Source organism: Sceloporus occidentalis, unplaced genomic scaffold (assembly GCF_023333645.1).
Source record: "Sceloporus occidentalis isolate IW3139 unplaced genomic scaffold, rSceOcc1.0.p SCAF_182, whole genome shotgun sequence".
Lineage (NCBI taxonomy): Eukaryota > Metazoa > Chordata > Lepidosauria > Squamata > Phrynosomatidae > Sceloporus > Sceloporus occidentalis.
The window spans coordinates 1,377,583-1,394,418 of record NW_028317162.1 but is presented as its reverse complement, the minus strand read 5'-3'; the positions used below and the strand labels follow the sequence as shown (position 1 = coordinate 1,394,418).

Here is a 16,836-nt window from a genome sequence, read left to right as displayed (position 1 = left end):
AATGAATGGAAACTTACACTAAGGTCAATTACCGCTCCTAACATCAATTATTTAGAAAAACAGCATGTTCTATAGTGATATATATATACCATTACAGCAATGTACAGAAACATAAGTGGCATCCGACTAATTACAGGCAGTCATACAATCAATGCGCGGACAGGAGATTTTTGGAAAACGTTTTTGGTGGGGGATAAAGGGTGAAAAGGGTTTAGTGTGGATTTTTATTTTTGGAAGCCGCGTCAGAAAGAAATGTGCTCCTAGTGCCAAAAAAAAAAAATCTTCACTCAAAACCCCCCCCAAAACACGTGCGCTGTGCAAAAAAGCTGCTCCATAATATAATGGGGGGAAACAATGGTAATCCAGTTTATAAAAGTAAGGAAAACTTTATTTCTTCGGGTTCATCTGCTGTAGTATTGAAGTCAAATCCTTCCTCACGTTGTATCACTAATGATCCACAGAACAGTCCGATACAAAGTATACAACGGGAGGAACAGAAGTCATTTTATCATGGTCTTCAGAAAAGGAACGGTCTGAACATTCTCTTTGAGAATTACAATGTTTCAGTTGACCACTTAGATCAGGTTTAGGTTGACCTGTTAGGTCTTTAGAAGATAGTAATGACCAATCTGTCACATTGATACAAATGTTCTGGGTCTTCAGCTTATGTGGACTAAAATATTAAGCAAAAAAAGGGATGGCTAAGAAAAAAAATGTTTCAATTTGAAAAATCTAGATCATCAGACTAGATAATCTCTAAGGAACAATTAGGAAAAACCCAAAGACATTGGCACTGGAAACAACATTTCCCAGAGACATGAGCTAACATGGGTTTGGTTGACACGTTTGTAGACTTGGCCTTGGGAAAAGATAAAAAAAAAATGCAGGCCTGGGAAACATGTATACTAAATAATTACAAACCTGGCCAACATGTTCGAACACAATCCAAACAAGAGACAAAGAAGACATTACAGAGACCAATACAAAGTATTGTCTCCGACCATGACTGGCTTTGGACTAACCGGCTTCCTGAGCCGAGACTGAATGAGGCGCCAGGCTCTCACCCACTCATGAATTATCGCAGCATAACGATAATCCAAAATATCTGGAGTATTAAATTGATGAGCTGCCTCCATTACGAGTGAAGAATTCTCAATGTATAATGTTACCAATGGTGCCACGATTTTATAGTGGGTGGAGGACGTGGACCAATGCCTATTCCGTTAGACAAACCATTCCATGAGACAACTAGACTTGGTTATTAGTCTGTTACCCACAACAAACAGGAGACACGGTGCTCACAATGTATAGTAAAGTTGTATACCAGAGCTATAACATATTGGAGGGGGGAATAACACGTCCCTTGCGTCTGTCGATGGGCGAAATATCACAGTCTGGAGTTTGCATGCACTTTTATTAACAGATTGTATATGATTGCTACTACTGCTTCATTAGAAACGATGAGCCACGTTAATGAAAAATATATAAACGTTAAAAACCACAGGATTTGGGGATCTAAATCTGGGTTCTGTCCAGGTCCTTCTAATTGTGATGCCCTTCTTTTATTAGGGAGACTCCTGTAATCGTTTAGGACCAGGACCATCATGTCGATAATGATCCTAGGACCCTATGCTTATGGTATTTCCCAGCCACGACTTCCATCTGCAGCCGCCGATGGGTTTAGATGAACATGATGGCGTCAGCTCATTATTATGCATGCAGCTAAGGATTAATTCACGCATACATAATTCTTGATTTGATGAGCTGAATGAGTAATTTTTTTATGCAGTAATAGATGACTGGTGTTATGCGGGTAGAATCATGACATCTCTCCATAATTCCTCACTTTGGAAAGTCCAAACACCTCCTAGATATCTCACCCTACATCCTCGACACGTGTTATTAACATATTCCACTGCGCGCAGCAATTTACATATGGGGTGCTTAACAAATACATAAAGATATTTTTATATCATGAGCTGAGGACCCTGCCCATGAGCTTACCATCTAGCCTTATGGCACTTTCATACAAAAGTTCCTGGCAGGAATGGTGGCTCATGAGCTTACAATCTAAAATGATCTCACATGACAAAGAAAAGCAATTTGATTCAATGTCAGAGTTTTTGAGATACAGATTGTAAATATAAATATATAATATATAATTCTTGTTTTGCCTATAGAGACTGTAGGACGCTTATTATATTTAAAGGCGCTCTAACTTGGAATGTAAAATAAGGATGAATTTTAGGCCACTTTTATTCTAAAAAAAAACATTTTTAGGTATTTTTGGGTTAATATTATTTACCAATAACTTTGGATTGCCTCAAATTCTCCTGGTTGATTACGTAATATTGTTAGAAGTGATAAAAACATACCTGCATAAGAGCTTTTACATTGCAAACTAATTGCCAATTAATTAAAATATCCAAAACATTTTAACTCTTATTTATGTAAATACAAATTGATTTAATGGTGCATAATTGTAGCACCCATAATGGCTTAATATTATTTGTCAATGATACATTAGCGTGTGAATTCAAATTTGCTGCAAGGTTAAAATGGGATTTATTCTTCTCTATACAATGAAACTGTCAGCAGTCCCAAATCTGCATTCAATATCTTGTATAATTATCGATAAATTAATTCCATCACTACCACCCAGAATCACACCCGTGTTCTATTTAGTTATATAACATACGTCACATTCCATGGTCATGGACCTGCTACTTGTATCCAGGTTCCTACATGGCTTTCCACGCTATACTTGATCTATAAAAGAAATCTTAATGTTCCTGTCTGGTTCTTGTAGGTCGGTGCATCATGAAGACACCATAATGGGGTCACTTTGAAGGACAATTTTGGGACCATCCTGTGTTGTCCAGGTCATTGGTTCTTTATTGAGACACCATGAGTCCCCTTGAGTAGGACAATCCTGCTCACCTGTTGTCCATAGACCATAAAACCAACAAAATGGGCAGAATTCCAAGAAAACCACATAAAATATTCTCAGAAACCAGTTAAACTACCAAAAACCTTCCAAGCCATGTCAATAAAACAATAAAATTAAATATTCCCACTGTTAGTAGACGAGACTGACCTAGGAACTCAAAAAATGTTTTTTTTTTCAGGAATTCCTTGACAGGCTTTTAATTATTGTTTATACCAAGTTTATAGCCGTTATTGGGGCAGGACTGCGTATTTTTACTATTTAACCACATTAAATAGAAAAATGCAAGTTTTTTTTTTAGTTCCACATTTTTTTCAACAAAAAATAGTGAAAAATTGAGCAAAATTGGCTATGCTTGTATGCATTTTTAACAATTTTTTTTAGGATGCACCAGTCAAACAAAAAAAAAAGTAGATTTAAACAAAATTTACTGTTGAAGTGATTGTACCGCATCCACAAGATGGCTGATTTTTTTTTTTAAATTCAAAATAAAATATTGTAATATTAAAATATTATTTTTTATTTAAATTTTAAAAATAACTTAATTTAATCTCTGCTAAAAAATAACATTCACATAGCATCATGTAGTTTTTTTTTTGTTTTTTTTGGTGGGGGTTGTTAAAAAATGACAGAGGCCAGATCAATGAAAAGCTGTCAAAACGAGTAAGTAGATGACCGCAGCGCTGTATGGAGTTCAACACGTTGTTACATAAGTAAGTTCGATACGTTTCATCTGCTGAACCCAGCCCGGGGCGGAACGCTCAGAAACATACGGAATACTGACCTCATGGGGTAATGCGATGAGCTCGGAAGTTATCATATCCACATTTTGTTGACCCAGATTTTAACAATATTCAAAATATTAATAACATTTGTTTTATGTCGGTATTTATGTTTGTAAACAATGGATATGTTCATTTAAAGGGACACTTCAGCCGTCATATACACTTTAATGCATATCATAGCTGTATATTTTTGTGGTGTCCCCCTTGCATGGGGGGGGGATTCTTTCTATTAGAATTTGCCCCTTTCCCCACCCCCACAGCCATGCTCAGCCACGTGACATACTTACCTCCAGATAGTTTGAGTGCTGGATCGCCGAACGGTCCCGGAGACCCCCCGCGCAGACGCTCAGAAAGTACTCCAATTGTTTTCAATGGGAGCGCTTTCCTGCCACTGAGTGGCACTAAATGTCGGTCCACGGACGAGGCTTTCCATTGCAGCTCTGGAGCTGCAGCTTCCACTAAAGGTAAGTAATTATTATTAATTATTTTGCAGGTTTAATGAATGCATATTTATATATATATAATATATTCATATACAGATATATGGAGTTTATTAAATGTTAAAAAATACATCTTTCTGACTTATCGACCTCTGGGTAACAGCTCCACAGAAGCAGGGCCACTAAACGGGACCAGGATAGACTTGATAGAAAAGAAGTAGCGCAGGGCACGTTGTTTATGATAAGAAAAGAGGAATACGGAATAAAGAGAAAAAAATACTTAAAAAATATAAAAGTTTTCGTGAATACGTTCGCATTCACGAAACTGCCCTTTAACCCCAGCATTGCTGAAGGCGACATAACCTCCGCTGGGTAATTTCCAGACTTCTTGCTACACCTGATCTTGGAATTCGAAAGCGTATTTAACACTATAAGATTTTTTTTTTTTTTTAAATCTTTTTAACAAAAAAACACATAAAAAATTAGATTTTTGGAATTTTTCAAAAATGTTCAATTTGTTTTGGACGTTTTTTCCAAAAGGAATAAAATAACTTAACTCATTCTGATCAGCCATTTGGGGATACTTGTGTTCTTTTTTTTAAGCTCCTAGAAGAAGAGGGGCATTGGGGTATTCGGAGCCCAAATAAGTAAAGAAACATTCGACAAATTTATTCTATGAATTTAATTCCAAGAATACGCCAGGAATAAATATAGATCAGTATGCAAATTGGCACCTCCGAGAAACAGAATGTTACGCCGAGCCGCATACGGCGGGGTTTAAATAGAAATGTGATTACATAAAGTGTTCTTATCGTGGACAATTATGGGCATCATGGGAGTTTCATGATAGGATCCACTTTGAAAAAATTTATTTGTTAAGGAAATCTACCCTAACTCCCTCTAGACTGTAAGCTCCTGTGCGCGGGGCCTCTTCGCCTGTTGATTCTGTAAGTCCAATTGTTATGTCCTGTCTACCCATTGTACAGCGCTACTGAATATGATGGCACTATTTAAAACAATTATTATTTATAATAAATAAATAATATTTATTATCATTATTATTATTATTATTAATATTGGAAATATGCCTCTTTTTTCGGGGAAGGTATAGAATTATGCCGAAAATTTGGTAAATATGATTGGCTAAATGACGTATCTATTTGTACAGCACTGCGGTATCTGATGGCGCTATATAAAACAATAAATAGTAATGGATTGCAAGCTTTCGAGACTATCTAGGTCTCTTGGTATAACACAAGAAGGGACCTAGATGGTCTCGAAAGCTTGCAATCCATTATACGTCAGCCAATAAAGGGATTATCTTTACTAAATTTATTTTCTCTCTGGGTTTTTTTCTTTTTTTGGTGGTCTCACACTCCATATGTTAACCAGAAGAGAGGAGCGAGGGGGTGTAAAAAATATGGAGACGAGGCAGCGGCGTCACCGGAGAGGGAACATTTCCCCCTACGTGATGAGTACCATGTGCCTCCCCAACGATGAATAAAATGAAATACAGTGGCTGGCGCTGCAGACCACCTGTTCCGATCGTCGGGGGACTGCGCTGACTGTCAGGTGAGACGTCTCGTGACGAGCTCAACCCGGTCTGCCATATACAGTAGAGTGGTATTTGCAGCGCCTACCTCGTGGATATTACTTATTATAGGTGGCCCCTATGTTTGCCTTTGGCCCCCAGCCTACCTCCTGTGTATGATCCCTGGAGACGCCGGTTAACCCTGAAAGACACTTGCCAACTTTCTTAAACATCTCAGTGGATAATTAATGTGGGAGCTGGATACCAGATATTAGATCCAATCTCTGTAACCTGGCATTTTAATTTGATCTGTTGGGAAGACGAAGCCAAAGACTCATCCCCGGGATCTTAATCCCCCACCCAGCAGATCTGCAGCCTCGTCGGCGTTGATGCACGTACTGTATATAAGGGGCAGACTGTATACTAAACTCAGCTCTCTGTAATGGAGAATCGGGATGTCTCGTTAAAAAGCAGACAGCAAACCTCATCACTTTTATTAGGATAATTAAATATATTAATGTAAATATAATAAATTCCTTTATACTATTAAGACTTCGCTAACTCTGTGAATGCATATAAAGAGTGTGGTTATTACACATATAATATATTTGGTCTCCACTGTGTATGAAAAGTAGAAGTGCTGTATATACGTATATATATATATATATATATATAAAAAACAGATGGAATAAGTAACCTCTACTCTACTATATATATTATATATATATATATATATATATATATATATATAATTTATACCTATGTGTGATTTTACACATATGTTGGCATGTAAAGTATACGACCCTCCCAACTTTAGCACCCAAAATAGTTAACGCTTTCTACTCTCTAAGAGCTTTTTTTTTTTTAAGCTCATCCCTTGGCACTGAAAGGGTTAATGAATACCAACCCCCCCCTCCCCTACGGTTGTCAGTCTTTTCAGTTTTTCTAGCATTACTATACATGAAGTGGGACACAATGTGTCAGTCTCACATAAAGGCTGTTTGCAGTCATCTGCGCAGGACCTCTTTAAATTAACCCTTTCTCGCCTATTCCGAAATCTTTAAGATAATGCATTTTTCTTCCAAGGGAAACAACATCAGGTTGTTATTGAAGGGTACGTTTTTCTGTCTTGAAGATACTGCCCACTGTCCCATTGCTTGAATCTCGATTAACCCTTTTGTTGGCATACATAGAAAATGTCAAACTTGTAATTTCCAGGGACGTGTTAAAAAAAAAAAATGCACACAGAAACATAGAATGTGCCGGCATCTTTGGTCTCGTCTTGAATTCAGAAGCAATATGCCTATTCCATGCATGGTTAAATTCCTTTACTGTATTAGCCTCTACCACTTCTGCTGGGAGACTGTTCAACATATCTACCACCCTCTCAGTAAAGTAAAACGTCCTTACATTACATCAACACATGAATGACACAGCCGTGTAAATTCCTGCAAGCCCAGAGCACATTGAGGCAGCGGAGCCTTTACTGAGCAGACAAAGTCCTTTCCTATCTGCTATCTCCTTCCACTAACATCCATTCAATGAATTAGCAGGAGAGCTCCTAGACAGCCCTACCCCTCAGCTGTCAGTCACGCCTCCTCCTGCCTCTCCATTGGCTGTGAGGCCCTCCGATGGGCGTGTCACGCCGGCTAGGCATTTAAAAGCACATGGCAGCACTATGAGCCAGACAGTGGATATGATTATAGTGAGAGATAGATCTGGAGGTTCAGATACAAGGATTAGTGGATTGAACCCTTTGGATTTGAGCTTCTCATTGATTCCAGAATCAAATTACCACTGGATCTTATTTTATCCTTCTTCTTGATACATCATTTCCAAATATTAGGTAAGTCTTTATACAATTTGATACTCTTAAGATTGTTTTACAGTCTGATGTATCTAATAATGATGCAGCAACAAAGTAACAGTGAGGATGCTTTAGGAGATTCTGATGTATCCAGATTGAATCTGGTGGCTGTGATCTGTCTCTGCCTATTGTAGCCATATCATGCAATTGCTAAAAATATATTTTCATGAATGCAACAGTTGGACAGCAAGGCAGGGTCTGGTGTGTAGCATCTGTTTGTACTCATAAGGCATCCAGCAGCTGTTCCATGGGGGGGGGGGCAGTACAGTAGTTAAAAGATTCTTAAAACAGAATGGATTGGAGATTAAGCATTTTGCACACATCTGCAGACTTTCTCCCTCTTTCTTACGGATGCTTAATGAACTGGTCACTGCTCTTCTTTCCAAAAGTGTGTGTGAATGTGTGTGTGTGTGTGTGTGTGAATGTGTGGGGAGGGGGGGGGAGGATATGATTTAAGCAGAGGACAGTGTGGTTCAATAAAAATGACTGTGCTTTGGGGAATGTTGCATGATCTGAAAGTCTGACAGCTGAGATTTAACATTTAATAAAAGTTAACAGATTCCCCAAGTGGGATAATAGCAGAGAGGGAGGTCTGCTCTGTGTTCCAGAGAACAGCAGTTGAAACAGTTAATAAATAACTAAAGCATGATTAAGAGGATCATAGTAATTTTACAGTTAAGATGCAGTTGGGTGATGTAACACGGCCATGTAATTTCCACATTAAGATCTGGCAGCCTGGCTACTTCTGCTTTCAGATGAAATGCAGAAAGCCATCCTTCCTCTGGTGCCACCACAATGAACATCATGTTGCTATAAGTCACCATGTAAAATCTTATCTGCTTTGTGATAGATCTTGAATTTTTAATGTTAGAACCTGGAGATTTAGCAGGGCAAAGTCAAAGAAGTATTTTATTTTAGTCCATATAGACGGTTCCCATCTAATGACCTCATGGTCTTCACAACATCTCAGGTCAAGAGTCTCCAAAAGATAAAGAACATAGGTTGGGTATCTTGTCTGGGTATCTTGTCTGGGTCCTTGATGTATGGTAGATCCGTGAAAATGGTAATAATTGGAGGGGGCATTTTTTTTTCTGTCCATTTAGAGAGCCCCATCTAAAATTCTAATTGTCTTCCCAACATCTCAGATGAAAAGTCACTAAAAGATGAAGACACAGGTTGGGCGTCTTCTCTATGCACTTGAGTTAATATCTATGGTTCAATAGATGGTTTAGGAAGGAAGGCAAAAAGTGGTTTATAACAAGGTGTGGATACTTCTAGAAGCAGCTGATGGACTTGAGAATTTTGGATTAAAATATGGTTAAGAAATGTCTAATTTTTTTTTTACATATAATCTCACATTTTTGATAAACAGCCCCATACTTTGGGTCTCAATAATGGGGATTGTCTTTGTATTTTTTGCCCAGCCGATTCCCTTGCTGTCGATTCTTAATATCTTTTTGATTTTTTTCCAAGTCCAGAGCCAAAACTTCCAACACTCACCCTACTGGGGCTTGTAACCTCTTTAACTTGTCATCACCAAGACGCTACAGCCACCTCTTTAAATCAGAAGCTAAAATAAATGAATCATAATAAATAAATGTAACAAAATACATGTGAAAATCAAATATAGATGCGATTGTTATTTATACTGCGTTTTTATATACCTGGAGACATCTTTGTTTATGTTTTCATCGAGTGCACCTGCTCAGGTGATGCAAGTGTAAAGGTGTAGATTTATGGCTGCGAAGGAATAATATTATCCATTAATATTCATTTTTAAATAAAATCATTTTTTTGGGGGGGGGGGATAAGCCTTCTGATACATATGTGGTTGGCTTATAATAGATTGTGAATTAATATCTTTATGAATCATCTGGTTTAAAAAAAAAAGCCATCAGGCCGGGCTGTATCATGCAGGTGGTTAAAACTAACGCAGAAGCCGCAGCGAAACCCGATTTATTTAATTTTTTCCTCCTCGTTTACGTTCTGTGGCTATAAACGTTAGGTGTCCCTATCTCATAGCAAACAAGCGCGCTTCACTGTTTACAGAAGGCAGGGGAGTTTGGCTGGTGAAGGCTGAAGAGTCCTCGCGTAGCAACCTGTCGACCGGTGGCGTCAGTATGGGAAATCACCTCGTTCTCCCGGGACGCTCCAGGTCTCTTATCCCAGCCGCGTACCAGCAAAGGACATCGGGGCTGGCAAACCTTTACAAATCCACAGTAGCCGGAGGCTAAACTTGCGACATCTTGGGCAACCTGTGTTACAAGGCTGGTGTCTCCTTGAAATGCAACATTCAAGACTCAGATCTTAATCTTGGTCTCGTCTTAGCTTCAGGAGCCATACGCCTACCTCATGCATGTCTAAAATCCCTCTACCGATTCTGCTGGGCGGCAGTTCCACTTATCTCCCACTCCCTCAGTAACGTAAACCTTGCGTTCCATCTGAGCCTCCGACCTTCCAGTTTTAGATCGTGGCCTCTTGTTCCCCTCCCAAGAAATAAACTTCCTTCCTGTACGTTGTTAAACCCCTTCATGTATTTAATTGTTTCTATCGCACATCTCTCTCCCTTCTCTCCTCCAAGCCAGACACATTACTTCGATCCCTTATGCTAGTTCTATGTCTCTACTTCTAGCCGATGATGTGTTACATTACAGCTGGGACTACAACCCACATAGCCCTTAGCCAGCCAGTGTCTTGCCAAATGCTGAGTAAGCACCATAGGTGTAAGGTGACCCAGTAAGTTAACCGGGACTGTAAGGGTTAAAACCGTACCATTCTATATGATGTGCTGGGAGTAGCAGGTGGGCGCATGGTTTAAGCTAATGACCCCTATGATGATTAATTTTACAGGTTACTCCGATGCCAAACATGGGTGTCTATGAGCTTTCTAAACTGTAGCATATAAAATATCCCGGGTATAAATATTTGCATTATAAAACGGTAAGTCTAAATATTTGCATTCCGTTTAATGAATATGCTACATTTTCTCATAAGGTTATCCCTATATAGTGCTTCGCGGCAAGATACAAAACCGGGTGTTCCCTGCCTGTTCCCCGTCGTTTTTATACTAAGCCATTGAGTTTTCTGTTGGGTGAAAGGGCTGACACTCCCAATACGCTCAGCCAGAGATGTCTAAAGACACGTAGATTATGTTGGATGCCATAACTAAAGCTGTTGACTATAGACTTGATCCATAAAAATCTACAGGGAACTTTGTTCTGGAAAGGGTGGTAGATAAGTGGAACAGCCTCCCAGCAGAAGTGGTAGAGGCTAATACAGTAAGGGATGCCATATAGCTCCTGACCAAGGACTGATTAAGGTTTGAGTCTTTACAGCAGGAAAAAGAGACACACTAGCAGGGGGGCAGATGGGGCCGATCTTCCAGCAAATTCTAATTTGTTTCTAAAGCATATAATAATAGGAGGTCTTGTCCTGAGCTTAAAGGTGTTAGGAAAGCTTTGAGGGGGGGTGGGGGGAGTACAGAGAGCAAGATCCTGCCACTAGGCAGAGGTGGTTAATGTGAACACTGCAAGACCGTGAACCATTTGAGCACCGGAGACCTAATGAATGCACTGCTAGTCCCCCTGGTGGTCTAAGGGTTAAATCCAGAATTCTTTAGTATTCTCTTATTACTGTATAAAAGTTTATACTCTGTATTGGAAGGCAGCCAGACTGGTGGTCGGATGTCCTGTCTTTATTTAGTGACACAGTGGACTCACGTTTTACTGTTTAACGAGTCAGGGTATACTACATTAAGTAGATAGAGCCCTAAAAATGTACCCATTAGGATGTTTGCTGGATTTAAAAAAATTTGTTTTGGGGCGAGTGTGTGTATGTATGAATGTATGTATGTATATATATATATATATATATATATATATATATATATATATATATATATATATATATATATATATATATATATATATATATATATCTGTGTCGGCAGTGCTTGGCTGCTACCCCCCCCCCCCTCCACTCCCCTTTTGAAAATGCATTACCCAGTTTATCTGGATATAATAAATTCTCCACTTTGGAAAATTGGACGGGGGGGGGCTTATTTTCGAGATATCTAAATTTTTTCCAGAGCGCTATTTAGGTTTCAGGGCTTCAAAAGCTTCAAAAAGAAAAAAAAAAACCCACAAGGATTGTATAGCTGCAAATTTGAATTGTAATGTATGTCTGGGACTAATCAATGCTTCACCTATGGAAAACATGACAAGCCCAACAGCTATTAATAGAAAGGAGATGTTATTTATAGGAGGGCAAGTAAACTGTAGAATTCTGGAAGGTTTATTATTTTAGGAAGTCACCGTCTCTGCTTCTCCTAATGCTGGGTTTCATTCATTCTGTAATTCAAGATGTACATCGGGAGGGAGAACGTTTTGAAATATAGCTCCTTGTGGACGCAACCTGATAGGTTTGAGTTTTTTTTCCTCCTGCCGAGACAGTCTCCTGCTTGGCATAAATTATTAGCTAGAAGACATTGGGGACAAGGACACCCTATATTACAATATGTATTATTAGCCTTCCGGCTTGAAGCCAGCTTTTATATATGTCCCTTAAAAGCTTTAGGGTCAAAAAAGGAAAGAAAGGGTAAAAAAAAAACATGGCTGGTGTGAAAAAGTTGCCTAAATCTGGTTCTGATTACAGCACGACCTTTCAAGTTTCTTAAAGTTAAGTCATACTTTAAAGGGCAGGATTTAAAGGGTCGGGGGGGGGGCATTGGATCCAATGGTCTTTCAGCTAAGTAAAGGAACATACAAAGAAGATAGCGCCCTCCTGAAACTAAAAGTTTTTATTAGGGATTTTCCCCATAATAAATATTTATGGAGAGTGATGGTTGCGGAGAATAGTAGAGGTGAAAGGGGTCACAAGTGTTGGTGCCGTCCTTTAATCATATAGGTTTTGGTGATCTACAGCAGTTAAGAGGATCTAATCTTCCATGAAATTCAGCATTTTCAGGTTCTTAATTGTGTATTTTTTTTTACACGGGACGGTTTAGCTTTGGAATTTAAAGCCCCAGGCGCTTCAGTGACCAGCAACGTGTTTATCTAGTTTTTCTGCTTGGAAAAATGATCAGAATCCTTTTAAAAGGACTGGCCTTGTCAGTAATTTACCCAGTCCAATATTTCATATTGATGATAAAAGGGACTGGAGGTGCCCAGGTATACCCCTAGGACTTGGATGGCTACAAATTGAATCCATTGGTCCATATTTAGCTTTAACGTTCCTAGAAAACCTATATAATACCAAGAGCCCGTTGCTTATATGGATTTATTTAGACCAGGTGTCGCTACTTGATTCCAAATCAAGTTACTTGCAACATAGGGACTTATTACTTTGGTTTTTCTAATGTCTATTGAGAGAGCATTGCTGATATAGTTGTGTATGCGTAAAAGTTTCCACAACTGGTGATATCTAATACTTTATGTGTTCATATAAGAAACTCCAAGAACAGCTGTAAGAGACATAGGGAAGTACAAATGCAACCGAAAATGTCCCCCACACTGTGTATCGCATATACTGAGCAATTTAAAGGTATACAAACCTTTACACACACACACACACACACACATATTATTGCAGTCTTTACTGGAAAGGTAAAGCTGCCTCTATAGAAAGATTGGATGTTCAATGCATACTACGCATGATTCATTGACCATAGAGAAAAAAATCTATCTTCTGTTCATATTCAAAAAGTAGATTGTAAGCTCTTCTGCTCCAGGTCATAGGTCAAAACATTATCGGAAAAAGGAATCGGATTCCTGATAATCCGCAGGCGGTATCCCAGCAGCTGGTGGTAGCAGGTTTTTGGAAGCGCGATTCTTGGAAAAAAGGAAAGATGACAGTCGCAGGAGTAATAAGAGAAAAAAAAAATCTCTTTGGAGTTAAAAGGGATTTTACTTATTGGAGGGTAAAATTCCAAGTTTGCAGGACTCTCCGATTTTCGCTCTATTCCCAGGGGAGGGATATCTATAATTTGAGATGTTTACTGTTCTCTGATATAATGACTGGTTTTTAATCTCGTTTCCCCCTTAAATCGTATTAATTAATGATTTTCTGCTGTTGTGAGCTGCAAATGAAAACGCTGTTACGATGTAAACTTTACAAGATGCTTAAGAACGGTGGAGAGTCACGTTTTGGGTCTAATCTGCAGAACATTCTTTTTTTTTTTTTTTTTTTTTGTAAAGTAGTTTGGAAAAAAAGAAATTCCTGGGCAATAATAGGAGTTTTTTCCTCTTTCAAGTGTTTGCGTGAGAACACACAAGGAGATGGATGATAAGCGGGAGTTGTGTATTGGAAAGGACACTGATGTTTCGAGGGTCATCTTGTGGGTAATGAGTCCCAGAGGAACCAGACCCCGCGTGTTTGTGTGTGTGTGTCTCCTACAGCTCGGAGAAACATGGTGTGCTGGAGAATGGGACACAGAGTGATTTATAATTATTATTTAAATGATCATTAACCCTTGTGTCTGCCCAAAGGGCTCATCAACCACCAACCAGCTCCATCACAAGCCCTCGAGAAAACGCAACTTGAATGTTCTTTACAATGTTTTTTTTCTCTTTACATGACTGTTGGGTGCCCAAAAGACTTCCCTGATAAAAAAGATTACATAATCTATCTAAATTATTTGTCTTTTACGCTGAATTATTGTGAAATAACATATCTAGTATTTCCGTTGATCTAAGGTTTAGTGAGAAAAATTTTCTTTTTTCTTTTTCTCTCTACAGGACATGATGATGTCAACATGACAATGAAATTCTGCTGACACGGCAAATGTTAGAAGACTTCCCTTGGTAACACCAAGGCCCTACCGAGATAGGAATCTCAACATCAATTTCTTCCCGTGTGTGTGTGTCCCTTGAGCGTTCAAAACTGTTTCTCCAAAGAGTTTTGCAGAAACTAAGACTGTTTTCTAAAGCAGAAGCACCGCAGTCCACGACTGAAGTGATGGGCAGCGTGCGAACCAACCGCTACAGCGTTGTGTCGTCAGAAGAGGACGGAATGAAGCTGGCCACCATGGCAGTTGCAAACGGGTATGGGAACGGCAAAAGCAAAATCCATACCCGACAACAATGCAGGAGCCGCTTCGTCAAGAAGGACGGGCACTGCAATGTTCAGTTCATTAATGTTAGCGAGAAGGGACAGCGTTACTTATCTGACATTTTTACCACGTGTGTAGATATCCGTTGGCGGTGGATGCTGGTGATCTTCTGCCTGGCTTTCGTCCTCTCGTGGCTATTCTTTGGCTGTGTCTTCTGGCTAATTGCGCTTCTTCATGAGGACTTGGGTGCTCCAGAAAACCACAAACCGTGTGTGACCCAGGTAAACAGTTTCACAGCAGCCTTCCTCTTCTCCATCGAGACACAGACGACCATCGGTTATGGCTTCAGGTGCGTCACAGACGAGTGCCCGCTTGCGGTGTTCATGGTAGTGTTCCAGTCTATCGTTGGATGCATCATCGACGCCTTCATCATCGGTGCTGTTATGGCTAAAATGGCAAAGCCGAAAAAGAGAAACGAGACCCTTGTGTTCAGCAACAATGCTGTCATAGCCATGAGGGACGGTAAACTGTGCTTGATGTGGCGTGTTGGGAACCTGAGGAAGAGCCATCTGGTAGAAGCTCACGTCCGAGCTCAGCTTCTGAAATCCCGCATCACGTCAGAAGGCGAGTACATCCCTTTAGATCAAATAGACATTAACGTTGGATTTGACAGCGGAATAGACAGAATTTTCTTAGTTTCCCCCATTACCATTGTACACGAAATTGACGAAGAAAGTCCTCTGTATGATTTGAGCAAACAGGATCTGGACAATTCTGACTTTGAAATTGTTGTGATATTGGAAGGCATGGTAGAGGCGACAGCAATGACCACCCAGTGCCGGAGCTCATATCTGGCAAGCGAAATATTCTGGGGCCACAGGTATGAGCCTGTTCTTTTCGAAGAGAAGAATTACTACAAGGTGGACTATTCTAGGTTCCACAAAACCTATGAAGTGCCCAATACCCCTATTTGTAGCGCCAGAGACTTAGCAGAGAAGAAGTACATCATTTCCAACGCAAACACGTTTTGCTACGAGAATGAAGTATCGCTAACGAGCAAAGAGGAGGAAGGCAGCGATACTGGGGTAGCGGATAGCATGAGCACAGAAATGCATCCTGAGATGGACCATCACAACCAGGTTCCTCTTGAGCCTAGGCCTTTAAGGCGGGAATCAGAAATATGACTAATGAACCGTTGCCTTCAGCTTGGCAAATTGTTTGGTCAGCGCCTACTGCTGAAAAGGGACCCAACGCAGTTTTCTGATGTCTGTAAGGTTGAACAGAGGTTTCAAATTAATGCGACCTTCAACTAAAACCAACAGGAAAGCAACCGCAAGTGCAGATGAGAAAGGTTTGGGTTGGGGCAGCGTAAGCTGGAACGTTCCAGGTCGCTGGACGAGGTCCCACTACGCATTGTGATACGGAGGGGCAGTGTTCTGTGCCCCAGATATTGCTATGGCGGATCATGAAATGATCACCATAGATCGTAGAAACACCATCTCGGTCTCTGGGTCGCCCCCGGAGTAACTTCGACTCTCCCTGCCCTTCCAACAGTTGTATCGAAACCTTACACACATTGCGTTTTTCATGGACGGACAACTGAGACAGAGCACTAAAAAACATTCAAGTGTAACCAGAAGGCACATAATATTGTAAAATAAGTTATGTATACTATTTTTTTGACAAAACTTGAACTTGCAGACAAGCTTGTTGAGTTTTCAACTTATCTGTAATATTGGGAACAAGCCCATTTTTAATGGCATAACAATAGGCAACTATCTGCCTTAAATTTGAAGCTGCTGCTATATTTACATACACCTGTTTGGTTCCGCTGCGGTGTAAACATTTTATGTTTTCAGTGTTTTTAGCTGTATCGAGAGAACGGGCAACGCGACGATAAGATGGCCAAAAAAAAAAAAAGCCAAATTTTTGTAATTGGAAGTCCCGCAAATAACTTTGTTTCTAGAGGGAACCTGCTTCTCAATTTGGTGGAAGATGCAGTAAATTGTGCAAAGTTTAAATATCTCCAGTTCCAATTTTGTTATATGATGACTATGTACTAAAAGTGGTACTACACAAAAACTCCATGGGCGGGGGGGTAACTGGAGAGGAATATCTCTAAACTAGCACACCTTAGTACATCTCCCCCCCACCAGTGATCTGCAGGTCAGCTCTGGAGATGAACTATAAAAAAAAAAATATTTTTTAACTTAAAATA

At 39.7% G+C, this 16,836-nt stretch overlaps 1 protein-coding gene across 1 annotated transcript; it reads left to right on the top strand.

Annotated features, from left to right (window-relative positions):
- Positions 1–14,524: 14,524 nt before the first annotated feature.
- Positions 14,525–15,802, top strand: LOC149278736 (inward rectifier potassium channel 2-like). Its single transcript, XM_089501771.1, has one exon. It carries the CDS (start codon positions 14,525–14,527, stop codon positions 15,800–15,802), a length of 1,278 nt encoding a protein of 425 aa, XP_089357897.1.
- Positions 15,803–16,836: the final 1,034 nt, after the last annotated feature.

Bases quoted from the DNA above. Each gene is read 5' to 3' on its own strand.
- LOC149278736 (XM_089501771.1), top strand. From the start codon at position 14,525: ATGGGCAGCGTGCGAACCAACCGCTACAGCGTTGTGTCGTCAGAAGAG.